Source organism: Pipistrellus hanaki, assembly GCF_964339955.1.
Source record: "Pipistrellus hanaki genome assembly, chromosome: 15".
Classification (NCBI taxonomy): domain Eukaryota; kingdom Metazoa; phylum Chordata; class Mammalia; order Chiroptera; family Vespertilionidae; genus Pipistrellus; species Pipistrellus hanaki.
The window spans coordinates 6,083,042-6,098,493 of NC_140517.1; the positions used below are offsets into that span (position 1 = coordinate 6,083,042).

General features: G+C 49.9%; 1 protein-coding gene across 1 annotated transcript; it reads right to left on the reverse strand.

Annotated features, from left to right (window-relative positions):
• Nucleotides 1-600: 600 nt before the first annotated feature.
• Nucleotides 601-15,191, reverse strand: GOT2 (glutamic-oxaloacetic transaminase 2). The gene is made up of 10 exons (XM_084905081.1): nucleotides 14,953-15,191; nucleotides 10,252-10,408; nucleotides 9,369-9,497; nucleotides 7,109-7,168; nucleotides 6,277-6,438; nucleotides 5,936-6,040; nucleotides 4,374-4,524; nucleotides 3,739-3,904; nucleotides 2,363-2,513; nucleotides 601-1,778 (listed from the first exon to the last, which is right to left on the reverse strand). The coding sequence occupies exons 1-10, from the start codon at nucleotides 15,048-15,050 to the stop codon at nucleotides 1,656-1,658; spliced, it is 1,302 nt and encodes a 433-aa protein (XP_084761207.1). The 5' UTR covers nucleotides 15,051-15,191; the 3' UTR covers nucleotides 601-1,655.
• Between the last annotated feature and the right edge of the window lie 261 nt (nucleotides 15,192-15,452).

Genomic DNA, 15,452 nt, shown 5'->3' on the forward strand with positions numbered 1-15,452 from the left:
CCGACGCTCTATCTATTGAGCCAAACCGGTTTCGGCTAATGTCTCTCTTTCACATGGATGTTTCCCTCCCTCTCTGAATTCAATAAACACACACACATATGTAAATATAAATAAAAACAGGATTTGTGTTATTTGGAAAATTGAAGACCTGCCATCCTGGCCTTTCATTCTCGCAGCGCCTCTCACTTCCCTATTTCTCATTACTGGGGATGAGGGCTGGTCCCCAATGATCATCTACATCCGGGTGGCATCCCTCTTTTAACTTCCCCTTCCTTGTTTACGTTTCCTACCTCACTCCCAAGCCCTCTGAAGCTGCCACCTCCCTCCATCTCCTCTGCTCCCTGCTGACACCCACAGGATCCTCTGAGGTACTCCACCTGTCCCCCAAGGTCCAATGGATCATATCTACATTTCCAACTTCTTTGGACTAGACAAGCTGAGTGAGATCAAGACAGGGATGTGGCTTTAGTTTACATTCAGGTCAGCTCACACACCCACTGGCTCATGGTCAGCTGGACATGACTTCAGAGTTGCGGGATATACAGCCACTCCTGCCCTTCCCTCCCATGAAAGAGAAAATACAACATAGTCAGTCGTCAGTGGTGGGTGGGGTCGCAGTAACTTTATTGTAACAGAGAAACCAGGCTGCAGTAGGTCTACATGATTAGAGTAGATGGCGGTCATCGTTCTAAAGGGTGAATGAAGCCCGAGCGAGTCACGCTGGAAGCGCACGAAGGTTAAAACCGAAACCTGAACATCCTCCTGCCTGGCTCAGCCCGGCATCACCCGACTTGGGACGGCACAGCACTGCCCGAGGGGGCGAGGCCCAACTGGGCAGAGGCCACATCCCGGCGGGAGGGAGGCGAGCTATCGCTGAAGAGGATGCTGCAATAATCCGTTAACCCTTCTCTGGCGTTCTTGGCTGAGAAAGGCGAGGGTGTGGGGTGAGCAGTAAATCACCTTCTTCATTCTTCAAATGGGGAAGTGCTACAGGGTGCGGTCGATGGTCAACCAAGCAGAAGAGGGTGAAAATCTAGGCTGGTTATAGATCTTTGTGCCTATGGGAAAGAACAGCGCTCACAGAGAGAAGGGAACATTGAAATGCCCACAAGTAAGTACAAGAAGGAGAGCCTTCTTTTTTTCTTAAGTAAGACCGGAAACAGCATCTTCTCGTGTTCCTTCTGCAGGGGCAGCCCACGTGCTGGCTTTCACAATTTCTGTTAATGTGGTCTGTTGGTTAGGCTGCTCGATCCGGGAGCACAAACGTGAGGCTGACCGTTATTGCTGGAACCAGGTCTTCTCACAGAGGCTCGGATACATGGCGTCGACACCATCAGTTAAAGCTTCCGGAATATTGCAATGGTGTGATGGACAGGTTTTTGGCTATGACGTTCTTGTACACGTAAACTCTTTCGGAAAAGCTGGTTACACACAGAGGAGGGAGGTTTTGGTTGAGAGCCACAAAGTTCTACGCACCAGCCACGGATGCCTCTGCCTAGTTCCCTACACACCCTCTGCCGAGAGACCGTTCCAGCGCTGAGTTTTGAGTACCGTGGTTGAAAGGAAGGATCTGCCCACCACCATCCACCCTCCCTCTTCCTCCGTGTGCATCGCAGGGCAGCAGAGGTGGTCTCTGTTTCCTCTCAGCAGGGAAATTACTTGGTGACCTGGTGGATGGCGTGGGCAAGGTAGCCCACGTTGCCGGAGGTGACCCCTGCCACGGAGATGCGGCCGTCCTTTGTCATGTAGACCGAGAACTCCTTGGTCAGCCGCTCCACCTGCAGAGAGAAGGATGCTTGGACACGTCCAGCTCACGCGAGGGGTGTGTGTGTGTGTGTGTGTGTGTGTATTGTGTGTGTGTCCGGCCCTGGCACAACAGCCACATGTTAAGACAGGAAAAATAACAGAGGCTCTGTTTTTTCTCAATTAAACCCTACTCCCAGAATTTGGTGTGCTAGCTTAGAGTGAAAGAAGAAGGAAAGCTACTTGAAAGTAAGGTGATGAATTCTGAGGAGGAACGGTGAAAAAAATGTTAAGAGCCAGCATCTGCAGGAAAAACAGATCCAGGATCCAGCTGTGGATCAGCTGCTTTCCTTTCTAATTTGCAGGTTCCCGCTTGCTCTGGTATCTCTGCAGAGAAGCAGTGGCATTCACTAAAAATGATGAAGACAAGTCCTGCTCTGTGGAGGTCTGCACCTCACGGAGGATGCAGATAGGTAAATGACTAATAAAAAACCAAGCAGAATGAATGCTACAGATGTACATACTTCATTTACCCAAAAGCCTCCAAAATGACTTGTTTTCCTGAATAGGTAGGTGCCCCAGGACTGAGTAACTGGTCTGCTACAGGGAGTTCACTCACCTGCTCGGGCTTCAGGCCTGTGAAACAGAACATGCCAATCTGGTCGGTGATGTGCTGCCAGTTGCGGGAGGAGCCCTCCTTCTTGAGGTTGGAGACCAGCTGGGTCCGCATGCTGATGATGCGGTCGGCCATGCCTTTCACTTCCTGCAACCTGTAAAAAGCCTGGGATGCAGCGCAATTCTGGCCAAGTCCCGTTAGATACGCCACAGCTCACGGAATTTTCACCTTCTCGGAGTACGCCCTCGTGGACCCCAGTGTGTCCCTGACTGAGTCCGGGAAGAAAAAACTATTTTATAGCATTTTATTTTATACCCAGCTGGTGTGGCTCAGCAGTTGAGCACTGACCTATGAGCCAGGAGTCACGGTTAAATTCCTGGTCAGGGCACATGCCCGGGTTGTGAGTTCGATCCCCAGTGGGGGGAGGGGTGTGTGTGACGGATGATTTTCATCATTAATGTTTCTCTCTCTTTCCCCCCTCTCTGAAATCAATAAAAAATATATTAAAAAAAACCAAACACTGAGTAACACTACCTTAGAGCTCAGGTGCCACGGTATTCAGATAGTACAGATAACAAAAATCAAAAGGTGCAGAAAGATCAATTCAGTGCTAGCTATTATTAAAATAAAACAAAAATATGGTTTTCTTCAGGAAGTTTTCCTATGTAAGGAATTTGAATTTATATAACCTGGAGATGATGGGATAAAAGGAAATACTAGCCCTATCCAGCTTGGCTCAGTGGATAAAGCATCAGCCTGCGGGGACTGAAGGGTCCTGGGTTCGATTCTGGTCAAGGACACATGCCTGGGTTGTGGGCTCAGTCCCCAGTGGGAGATGTGCAGGAGGCAGCCAATCATTGATTCTCTCTCATCGATTGATGTTTCTATCTCTCTTTCCCTTCCTCTCTGAAAAAAAAAGAAGAAAAAAAAAAGAAAAAAAAAAAGAAAAAAAGAAAAGAAATACATTCTCTACATTACGTTCATCTTTTCCAGGGAAAAAACCAACATATTTACTGGAAAGTGCTGATAAAAGGCACTCTTCTCTCCCTGCCCCCTCCCACACGTGGTAGCTGTGTGATGCTGGCCTCACTAGTGGCCGATGATAACCAAGCTGTGAAGACTGAGTGGGGGTGGGGGGGTGGGGGGGAAGGCGGTGGCTGGGCGGCAGAGTGTCGTTACCAGGGGTCTTCAAACTACGGCCCGCGGGCCACATGCGGCCCGCAGAGGAGTCTGATCCGGCCCGCCAGGTTTTTTGGGCAGTGAGCGCAGCCGAGGTGTTACAGTAGGAATTAGTAGTTCATATAGTCCGGCCCTCCAGCTCTCTGAGGGACCGTGATCTGGCCCCCACTTTAAAAAGTTTGAGGACCCCTGGTCGTTACCATTGCTTCCGCAGGTCGGGGCTGTTCAGGACGGTGGAGGCGATCCGGGCGCCGTTGACGGGAGGGTTGGAGTACATGGGGCGAATCAAGATCTTCAGCTGGGACTCCACCTTTTTGGCCTCATCGGCATCTTTGCAGACCACAGTGAAGGCTCCCACACGCTCACCTGAAAAGCCAGAGTGGATCCATCCTGTCGCCTAGTTCTATCTAGAGCAAGTCATGGTTAAATGGGCTACCCGTTAGCGGTTTCCGCCAGAAACACCACAAAGATAACTTTTCTAAGGATAACGTTTTTAGCAATTAGAATGGTGACTCTGGGTACAACAGAAAGTTGAATACTCAAGGGTGTTCTTTCTCTTGTATCCATCTTTGTGGCTCATGGAACAGTCACTGTTTAGAGCAGCAGTAATCAGTTTTCTTTGTGGGAAAAATTCAAGGACACCACAGAAGATGTGGCTAAGATCAGTACAATCCATTTCACCTGTCTTCCTCTCTGGGGAAGGAAGGACAGGGACAAAACACACACACACACACACACACACACACTGGCACACGCAACCCCACAGCTGTGGGGCACCCCTCCCGGCACTTCCTCAATGTCATCGGAACACACTCGCACGGGGTCCTTCCTTTACCGTAGAGGCCCATGTTCTTGGCGTAGGACTGGCAGAGGCAAACGTTAATGCCCTGTTCGATGAAGTGGCGCACAGCCCAGGCGTCCTTGTTGCCGTCGCCGCTGGCAAAGCCTTGGTAGGCCATGTCGAAGAACGCAAAGAGGTTGTTTTTCTGGGAAGGAAAAGAGAAGACACCAAAGCTTCAGGCAGCCCCTCAGGATGCCCAGATGGTCCCTGTGCTTTCTGGGAGACCAGGCCTGCCTCACGGAGACAGAAGCAACAGTCTCCTCCACAGGTGGCAGCTTGGCAATGTTTCCGTTTCCTAAGAGTTCAGACATCAATGTACTAGTATATTTTTTTACTCCGGTTGGTATGGTCCCTCTAGAAGACACGAAGAAAGGAGAATCTTAATCTCCATCTCCCCAGGCGCGACTTCGTCAAATGGGAAGCTTGTTGTAGGCCCTCAGTGGTTGGGTAATTATGTCAGTTTAGTCAGTGCAGGATCAGCATCAGCCTTCCTGGGGCTGATGTCACCCTGGCAGACTCTTCTTATACCCAGGGCTCAGGGGCCGGCCACGTCAGAGCCATCTCCTCCTGGAAGAGCTCTCTGAATGCTGCTTCTCTCTCATTCTGTCTGCAGCGGAGGTTTGACAGAGTGTAAAGGAAGGGGAACCAGAAGGAGTGACGGTGGGGATGCAAGGCGACAGGAGCGAGTATCTTCCTCCCTAGGAATTCGGACGCGTGCCTTCGCTGCCAGCTGACCCCGGAGTGACAATGGCGATGCCGAGGCACGGGAAGGGGGGACATGAAAAAGTGGCAAAGGATGAACAAATTTAACCACCGACCAGGACAGCTGGAGACCCCACCAGCAGACATGGGGGGGGGGCCCAGTGGATGCCTACACACAGGCCAGGCAATGACAAGTCCGATCAGAATTTCCTAGAGCCAGCCGAGAAACAGAAATCATTTCCACCCTGCTCATGTAGCATCAGGTACAGAATTGTTAATCTCCCGAAAGTGGAGCTCTTTCACGGCTATTAATAATGTGTGGGCCTGGCCGGTGGGGCTCAGTGGTTGGGTGTTGACCAGGAGGTCACGGTTCGATTCGCAGTCAGGGCATATGCCCGGGTTGCGGGCTCCAACCCCAGTACGATCGTGCAAGAGGCAGCCAAATCAATGATTTTCTCTCATTACTGAAATTTCTCTCTCTCTCTCTCTCTCTCTCCATCTTCCTTCCTCTCTGAAATAAAAGCATTTAAAAAAATATATATATTTTATTGATTTTGTACAGAGAGGAAGGGAGAGAGAGAGAGAGTCATCGATCAGCTGCCTCTTGCACACCCCCTACTCGGGATATGCCCGCAACCAAGGTACATGCCCTTGACCGGAATCGAACCCGGGACCCTTCGGTCCCCAAGCCGACGCTCTATCCATTGAGCCAAACTAGATTCGGCAAAACATTTTTTTAAAAAGTGGAAATTTCACGTGGGCTCCGGGTAGCGGTCATAGTTCAGACGTTGCCAGGAAAGCACGGAAGGCTGGTTAGTCACCGCGCAGGACCATCCCGTCAGTCCGCCGCTCACCTTCACCACGGAGGCTATCTCCTTCCACTGCTCGGGGCGAGGGTCCACTCCCGTGGGGTTGTGGGCGCAGGCGTGCAGGAGGAGGACACTTTGCTGGGGCATTTTCTGAAAAGACAAACAACCATGAGATCGCTCTGCAGCTCGACAAGGAGATCATTTTCCCGAAATGCCACAGGTCACCATCACTCCGTAAATGACAGAAAGAACCCAGGGTCTGGGTGGGAGCTGGCTCGTCCTCCGGATTTTAAATCAGGTGTTGAGACTCCCTGGGCGACCTCAAGTCTCCACAGGAGGTTTACTCCTGACCCCCGCCTCTCCCTGCCCCCGAGAGCCACACTTACGGAAATGTCCTCCATGGCGCCCGTGAAGTCAAAGCCGCACGTCTTGGGGTCGTAGTAGCGATAGCCCTGCAGCTGCATGCCGGCGTCCCTGAAGATGGGCGTGTGGTTCCCCCAGGTCGGTTTGGGCAGATAGACATCTCGGCTGAACTTGAAAAATCTTTGCTGAGAGATGAGATGAAAGGGGATGAAAAACCGATGAAAGGGGAGGAGAAAAAAAAGTTGATCTGTTTTACGGAAAAGACAACTTTTCTCTCCTGAAACACAGCTCCTCTCCCTGAGTGAGAGCAGCGAGGCTGTCCGGTGGAACCCACACTCTGACAGTTATTCGGCCGCGTGACCAGGGACCCACAGGGGCCTCACTTTCTTCATCTGTAAAATGGTGTTAACTTGTCCTGACCAGTTTGGCTCAGTGGATAGAGCATTGGCCTTCGAACTGAAGGGTCCCAGGTTCGATTCTGGTCAAGGGCATGTACCTTGGTTGTGGGCACATCCCCAGTGGGGGACCTGCAGGAGGCAGCTGATCGATGTTTCTCTCTCATTGATGTTTCTAACTCTCTTCCACTCCCTTCCTCTCCGTAAAAAATTAATAAAATATTAAAAGATAAAATGGTGTTAACGGAACCGCCTTCAGAAAGATTAAATGAGTTAAAATATAAAAGCTGCTAGTAACAGGATGTGCTCAATAAATTATATTCATTATTATATTGTCCTACTATCATGTCTTTGTGATTCCTTCTAATCTAGGTACTTGAATTTTTAACCCCCGAGTTCATTTATCAGGGAATGAGAAGTCATCCTCACAGCTCTTTGCTGAAGAAATTTCCAGACTCACCAGAAAGCTGGCTCCGATCCGTAAGGCCCCGGTTCCAGAAATGGTCTGCACGGTGACATACTGAGGGAGAGACATGAGCTCAGTGAGGCCCCACTCCCCTGAGGCGGCAGAGGGGAGGCCACGCGCAGAGGCTGAGACACCCCCAAATGAGCTTCAGGAAACGAGAGAACGGCGCTGCCTCATTTCCCCGTTTGCTGAGCCACAGGCTGCCTGGACCCTCCTCACTGGTTCCCAAAGGGCGGTCTCTTCAGTTTCCATCAGCCCTGCTGATGCAGAAGCCAACCCCTTACGGCCGGTTAGGAGCACCATCCTGTGTTACAACCCCCTCCCTCCCCAATGAAAAAAAAAGGACAATAAGAACAGTTACAGCATTTAAACATTATTGTAGAATTATTCAAAATGGAGTGACTCTCTGAACATCAAAGGTCCTTGAAAAGTACCTTAGACCAACATTACTACCTATCAAAGGTTGTCTAAGAGGCTCCTCTTATGAGTTTTCAGGATCTTAAATATTAATCATTTGGATAGATGCCTGAGTAGATCTGTTTCTTCAAACCAATCCACGGTAGGAGGTGAGTAAGAAACCATCTTTTTTTTTCCCTCCCTCCCTTCCTTCTTCTTCTTTTTTTTCCTTCTTTTCTTTCTTTTTTTTTCTTTAGGCACCATAGAAGCAAGGCTCTGCAAAACATCAACCTATTTTCTGGACTGGAGGACACTGGGTTAAATGGGAGGAACCCAACCAACCAACTCTTTCCTAAACAAAGCTAGTCTGCAAACTTTGGTGTGATAAAAAGAAAAACCTGGCTGTAGATCTGATACCAATGATCACAAAGGCACAGCGATTTATAAAAGGCAAACTAATGTTCTTTTAAGATAGGCCAGTCTCATACTTACGTAACAACTGACAAGAACTACACAGACTAAGCAAAATTACAACCCCCCCAAAAAAAAACCCCAAAACACCTCCAAAGAACCCTCAGAATTTTCATGAGGGGTTAACAGGTGGTTGACTGTATAAATATTAGTCACACCATATTCTGTCCATGACCTATGGTCATTGCTCCATCACCACTGGGTCAAGGTTATACGTTTGACTCTGAGTCAATGAACTAACCCTCGGACTTGGACCCGTCTTGTAAATAAAATGTATTTATTCTGTCCTTGGAGGGGTGCGGAGGGGACAAGGGTTGGCTTAGTTTTGCTACTTTGTGAGTTTTCCCCAGACTTAAACAGAAAAAAAAGTTTAAAGACACAAATGTATCCATTAGAAAAACATACATGTTTCAAAAGAAAGGCACAGGAGCCCTTGTGTCTGGTGAGCTGTTTGGTGGCCCACATGCATGATGCTAGTCTTCTGCAAGTGTGCGCCTGCATATACTCCACGGTGCGCACGGGAATCTGTGCAAAAAGCTTACGTGCAGCGACCGTTAGGGCCCCCTCTCTCCCACAAGAGGGGACCCCTCCGGGAGCTGGAAGGAGATAAGGGACACTTGTGCTCCGCCCTCATGGCTGCGTGGTGCTCCCTGGACCTCAGAGAGGAGGGAGGCAGCAGGAAGGGAGCAGGGCTGGGAGGGACCAGCGGAGTGCCCGCTGGGCCCAGCTGCCAGAGCCCACCAGTGGCTTTTTCCTGCTTGCTTCCTCCATCTAAGCTTAGGACATGAGGGTGGGGGCTAAGTATAGGCCTAAAACTAGGCATAGTTTGGAGTTTCTAAAGCATATTTAATGTAAAATGAACATAAGCACATAGAAACTAACAGAAAAGCAGTGTCAAATCTATCAAATCACTACCATGTTTGGAACTGGTGTTATAGAAAATCTTCTATTTAATTGGGGCCAATTTATTAGCTGAAGAAGAGATATTAGCAAAAGCGTGGCCACCTCAAAACCATCACCAGCACCCTGACTGGTTTGGCTCAGTGGATAGGGCGTCGGCCTGTGGACTGAAGGGTCCTGGGTTCGGTTCCGGTCAAGGGCATGTGCCTTGGTTGTGGGCACATCCCCAGTGGGGGGCTGTGCAGGAGGCAGCTGTTCGATGTTTCTCTCTCATTGATATTTCTAACTCTGTAACTTTCTATCCCTCTCCCTTCTTCTAAGAAAATCAATAAAATACATTTAAAAATAAAATACAAAACAACCATCATCAGGCACAAAGTGGTGTCTCTTTTCTTATTTGTTTTAAATTGCTTGAATTATCTCAAATGTATCTACATTACTACATTTAACGACGGACCCTATACGACGCCGGAGGCTGCTCGCTTACCCGGCCGCTCTTCAGCACTTCGCTGTTCTCGCCCAGGGCCAGCTCCGCGGACGCCTTACAGAACTCGGCCAGCCCCCCGATGGGCAGGTACTCCTTGTCCAGGTTTTTCGCAGCAATCTGGGCCTCTGCCTACACAGGAGAAAAGGCAGCTGCTTAGCTCTTTTCACCTGGAATTACCCTGGTTAATGCAGGTGGGGCAAAAGTTGGCTTACAGTTTGTTCACACAGAAAATACAAGAATAAATAAATAATAGTACAGGAATAAATTACTCACAACTGTAAAACTACTTTTGCCCCCATTAAGTGTTTTAAATGTTTTCTACTTAAATTTTGCAGGTAAAGCGTTATTTTTTTATTTGGAGGAATGACGGACACATCACTATCCACTTTGGAAGTGGCGAAGCAGCACATTCATATTTCAATGGAGGAGGAAGACATACTTTCTTAAAAAAGAATTGTTCTCAAAGGATTAAATTATAACTATAGTAAGACTACTAATAGATATGTAACAAAAATAAAGAAAATTATTCTACAGTTCGATAGAAGGCGGGTTTTATGAAGGCAATTACAATGAGAGAAATGGAAAATAAGAGTGATACCCATCCACAAAGGCCTAATTCTGTGACTAAGGCAGCAATAAAATTCTTGGTCCTTTTGCGCACTCAGAATTACATATGACATTATGCCTCCTTCATAGACAATCACAGAAATACAACCTTAGAAAGACCAGGCAGTTCCAATGGCTCTTTTATAGCCAAGGAGACTGCGGCTCAGACAACCTGATGGGAACAGTTAGGACCAGAACCTGAACCTGGCTCTCCTGACTCCCACTCCAGCGGTCAGTTTTCTTAGCCCAACCGGGCGGGACAGGACGGCAAGCTCACCTTCCGGATGCTGGGGAGCACGTAAGGCTTCCCGTTATCGTCCCGGTAGGCACCCACTCCCAGGTTCATCTTCTTGCTGTTGGTGTCTCTCTTAAAGGCTTCTGTGACTCCCAGGATGGGGTCTGGGGGCCCCATCTCCACATGGGCCCACCAGGAGCTGAAAGGGGAAAGACAAGACATCAGTTACAGAAGCAAGGTTCCCATGGCCAGAGACATCTTGGACCTTCCACAAACCCGCTTCAGTGCATGGCTGTGTGTTTGCTACGCACACGGTAAAGCAACAGGCACCACAGTTCAATAATGCATCAGACCTCAGAGCACCTCGCAGAGGGGCGGGGAAGACCAGTAATCCCAATACGAATCCTATGGGAAGCGGAAGGGGCCACTCTCCGAGTCACCCTGGGGAGGACAGGGCGCATGTGTAGGTTTTCAACGCAGCCCCGGCCTGACCTGAATTCCCAGGCTATTTCCAGTAATTTGCAGTGAGAAGCTGAGAATGGTAAAAGATGAAACTAGACAATCCGGCAAGGACCAGTGTGAAAGGATAATGTGACACCTTCCCCAAGGGGCTTGGCTTTTTATCCTGTTCCCAAAGTTGGTAAGGGCATCATTTGGAGAGTTTGTTAAAACGTTTCTTAGGCCCAATCTTGGATGTAGTGAAAATATGGGAATCATTTTATTATTTTTTTTGGGTGGGGAGGAATATGGTGATCAGGTAGGGGGAGTGACATGAATATACCTGCATTTTTATTTTTTTTTTTCAAATATATTTTTTATTGATTTGAGAGAGGAAGAAAGAGGGGGAGAGAGAACAGAAACATCAATGAGGATGAGAGAGAATCAGTGATCAGCTGCCTCCTATACAGTCTCATTGTGGATTGAGGCCATATGTGCCCGGTCTGGAAATTGAACACTGACCTCCTGGTTCATTTTTAGAGCCAATCTGTAAAATGAGGCACAACCCTGCCTATCTTACGGTTTTTTTTTTTTGTAAGAATGAAAGGAGTAATCCTATATAATAAAAGGCTAATATGCAAAATGTGCCCGTTGGGAGTTTGACAGCTCGCCATGACATGTGCTGACAGCCGAGGGGTGGCGAGGAACGAAGGAAGGCCTGGCTGGCAGCCGAGGGAAGGAAGGCCAGGCCTAGGGACCTTACCCGTGCACAAATTTCATGCACTGGGCTTTTAGTTAGCTATAAAACAGAGCAGAGCCTGGTACAGAGTGAGCACTTGATATCAGCTGGTATCACTGTTACTAAGTTATCCCACTACACTCTTATTTATAACCTCTGTGCCACTAAGCCTGGTGAGGAAAGTATGCAGAGAATTCAAGGAACACGTGGTCCCAAGGCTTTATGATAAAATACAGGTTTTTCCTGCTTTTCAATAACCTCAGTCTTTTCTAGAATCTCGGGAGATATTATCATTCTTCCTCCTCAACAGTCCCACTGCCAGGCTTCCCGGCTGCTCCAGTATCTCAGCAACAGTAAGAAACAGGTACCCCAGCAACTTCTGAGCAGGGCCTGCAGAAAGCTCCTGCTGCTTCCTACCCACAACTCAGACCCTGGAGACACGTAGCCACCTGCTTGTCTGTATCACTGTCACCAGCTGATGACTGAAAGGAATACTTTGAATGTCAAGGACATATGGTAGAGCTTCTAGCAAGCAATTTTCATTTAAAAAAAGATGGCTCTGTCTCCATGGTTGTCAATCAATGATGACAGAGCCACTGCCCCTAACCACAGGACGGAAGTACCTTAGTTACCTGGTGGGAAGAGCACTGATTTGTCATCTCTTTAAAATGTTTATTTGGCACAGAAATCCGGTCTTCCAGCAGAGATCGGATTGAGAGTAGGATCTTTACAGAAGTCTTAAAGCAATTTGAATATGTTCAACCTTAAAAATCTAAATACAGCCGATGGAGCGTCTGCCTGCGGACTGAAGGGTCCCGGGTTCGACTCCGGTCAAGGGCATGTACCCTGGTTGCGGGCACATCCCCAATGGGGGGTGTGCAGGAGGCAGCTGAATGATGATTCTCTCTCATCGATGTTTCTAACTCTCTATCCCTCTCTCTTCCTCTCTGTAAAAAAAAAATCAATAAAATATATATATTAAAAGAAATCTAAATACAGGAACAGGGATACTCCATTTGATCAGTCCTACATCGGTAATTATGTTCAGGTCCTCCATGTCCTTCACTATTCCACTCCTTAAAAGGGTGAAGACTCTGTCACATTGGAAGAACACAGATGCTTTTAAAGAGATAGTACCTGATAAAAACGAGTGCTCTAGAGACGAAGTTGAGGCGGACAACCAGTGGCCTACAAAGTGATTCCTCTCGAACTTTGGACATAAGTTCAAAGCAAAGCCCGAGCTATTGAGCAATACTGGCCAGACAACCAAAATATGTCAGGTACAAAGTATTCAGATAAGCATTTGCGATTTAAGTGCCTTCCCGTTTCCCTGGGAGCCTACCTAGCAATTTTTAGGTATTTTTTTTTTTTTTTTTTTTGTGTGTGTGTGTGTGTGTGTGTGTGTGTGTGTGTTTAAATTCTCACCTGAGGACATAGTTACTAATTTTTAGAGAGGGGGTAGGGAAAGAGAAACATCAATGTGAGAGCGAAACACGGATCGGTTGCCTCCTGTAAGCACCTGGACTGGGGATTGAACCCACAACCTTGGCATATTGGGATGACACTCCAACCAGCTGAGCTCCCTGGCCAGAGCCCGAACTATTTTTTTTTTTTAAATTAAATTATTATCTTTGTACATATACCATTGCCCACCCCCTCCCATGAGCCCGAACTATTGAAAAACAAATGTTTTGCACCCACAGTTCCCCTATATGTTTAGGCTTTGATGTAAGATGCAATATTAAAAGGTCATATTTGTTTCTATTGCATTGATTAAAAAAAAATCAAATCGATGTTTAAAATAAAAATACTCCAACTGAAAGACATGCAGGCACTGTTCCAAGTGCTGAGATACAGCAGGGAACAAGGCTGGTCCAGTCTCTGCTTTCCTGGAACTTAACATTCTAACGGGGGAAAAGACGGGAAAGAAAAAATGAGTCAGGCTCCCAAACTGAAACCTGACTAACAGGTCACACCCTCAGGGACTGTCACTACACAGTATAAATAGAACCACAGACCACCCAACCAAACCCGTAAAACAAGAGATCGTGTTAACATTACTGCGGTGGCGAAACCAACTTCCTCTCGCCCCTGATTTTAGGCACCCTTCCATCTTCTCCAAACTGGCTGCATAAATAATCATCGCTCTCTAATTCTGGGCCAGGAGGTAGGCTGACTTAAAGAGCACACCTGACAGGGAGCCAAGAAGGAACCAAATCAAGAAGCTAAGACGGTGTGAAAGCCTGGGAGAAACTACTGCCACGAGTGCGGGGCTTTGCAAAGGTCAAACAGTTCTGCTGGCTTCACGGCGTCACACACCATGCACAGAAAAGGCTGAGGCATGGGGAAGAGGTCAAGGCTCTGCTCGCTGGAGTGAATGTCTATCTGGCGGTGGTGTTTTGGAGACTCGGCTCCAGATTAGGCGCTACTTCAAGGCACTGTCCCCAATCGGCTTCTCGAGAGAATTAAATCGCCTGACTCAGGTCTCCGCGAGGAAGGCATTACCAGTTCGTTGAATGCCCTGTACTTTTTCTCTGCAGGCACTCGTTTGGGATAATGTAGAGAATGGGGTAAAAGTAGGTTTACTGCTGTGAATAGGTGAAACAGAGTTTATTCCTGAATTATTATTTATTCGTGTATTATTTCCCCCTAGGAACAACGGTATACCTAAGGCTGCCCCGCCCAGCCCTTGTAATCTCCCCAGCGACACCTCGCCACGGGCTTCTAAGCTGATATCTGGTCCAGGATCTGGCCGGCTTTCTAAAACTCTGGTGACGAAATACTGACTACATGAAAGAGCAGCGTGAGATGGAGAAAGAACGGACACTCCCCTCGGGCTCGATCTCCTAAGAGGAGGCTTTTCAAAAAACGAGGTGCATACACTCCCACCCTTCTCCATCCAAAGGCCAAAGGGTAGACGGGAAGGGTCACACGTGAGGATGCTACGCGTCAAGGTCACGGGATGCAGAGGGGATAGCCGGCCGGGTCTCCACGCCGGGGTCCCGGGCACTTCCTGCTCCCGGGGACACACACACGAGGCAGCCAGCCGCCGGCCCGCACACCCCGATCGCCGGCCCGCACACCCCGATCGGCCCGGGGAGGCCGAGACCCGGGAGCTCGCAGCCCCCCAGGTAGCCCGTCAAGGGCACGCCCTGGGCGCACCGGTCCCCGGCCGGCGCCGCAGCCAATGGGCGCGAGGCAGCGCGGACCCCGCAGCCAATGAGCGTGAGGCCTGGTCGCGCCGCGGCCCGTGGGCTCTCCCCGGACCCCCCGCCCCTCCCCCCGCGCGGAATCGGCGCCTCGTGACCCCCCCACCTTGAATGGGAGTCCGGGTGCCGTGGAGGGCCACACTTCCTCACCCACGGGGAACGCGTTGGCACGCTCTCCTGCGGTCTCGGGAGCAGGGGAGGGGGCGGGATGTAGGACCCCGGGGGGCACTGTGATGCGCCGCCATGCATCCGAGAAAGTGTGCATGCGTGTGTGTGTGCGTGTGCGCGCGTGTGTGTGTATGTGTGTGCGGTGGGGGACAGGCCAGTCGCCCCGGCTCCGTCTCCCCCGCTGCTTACCTGGCTCGGGCAGAAGCCACGCCCGCGAGGCCCGGGTGGAAGGCGGCGGCGGCGGCGGCGGCGCCGGACAGGACGCGGCAGGAGTGCAGCAGGGCCATGGCGGACACGCGGGCAGCGGCGACGGCAGCAGCAGGACGGAGCGAGGGCAGCGCAGACGCGGAGGCGCGGGCTCGGGCGGGAGGTAAGGACAGCGACTTCCCCGCGGGGCTAGAGCGGCCGGGCCGCGCCGCGCCACAGCGGCCCCTGGCGGCCGGAGCCGGCGCGGGGCGCACCCAGGTTGGCGCTGCCGGGCCACATGGGCCCGGATAACCGTGACGACACTGCGGGCAGCTCGGGAGCGGTGGCAGCTAATTTGCCATTTGGAAAGATGGGGACATGGCTGATGTAGGGTAAGTCATTTGGCCTAGCACAGTGGTCGGCAGACTGCGGCTCGCGAGCCGCATGCGGCTCTTTAGCCTCTTGAGCTTTTAGCAAAGGCCAGCTTAGGAGTATCCTAGTTA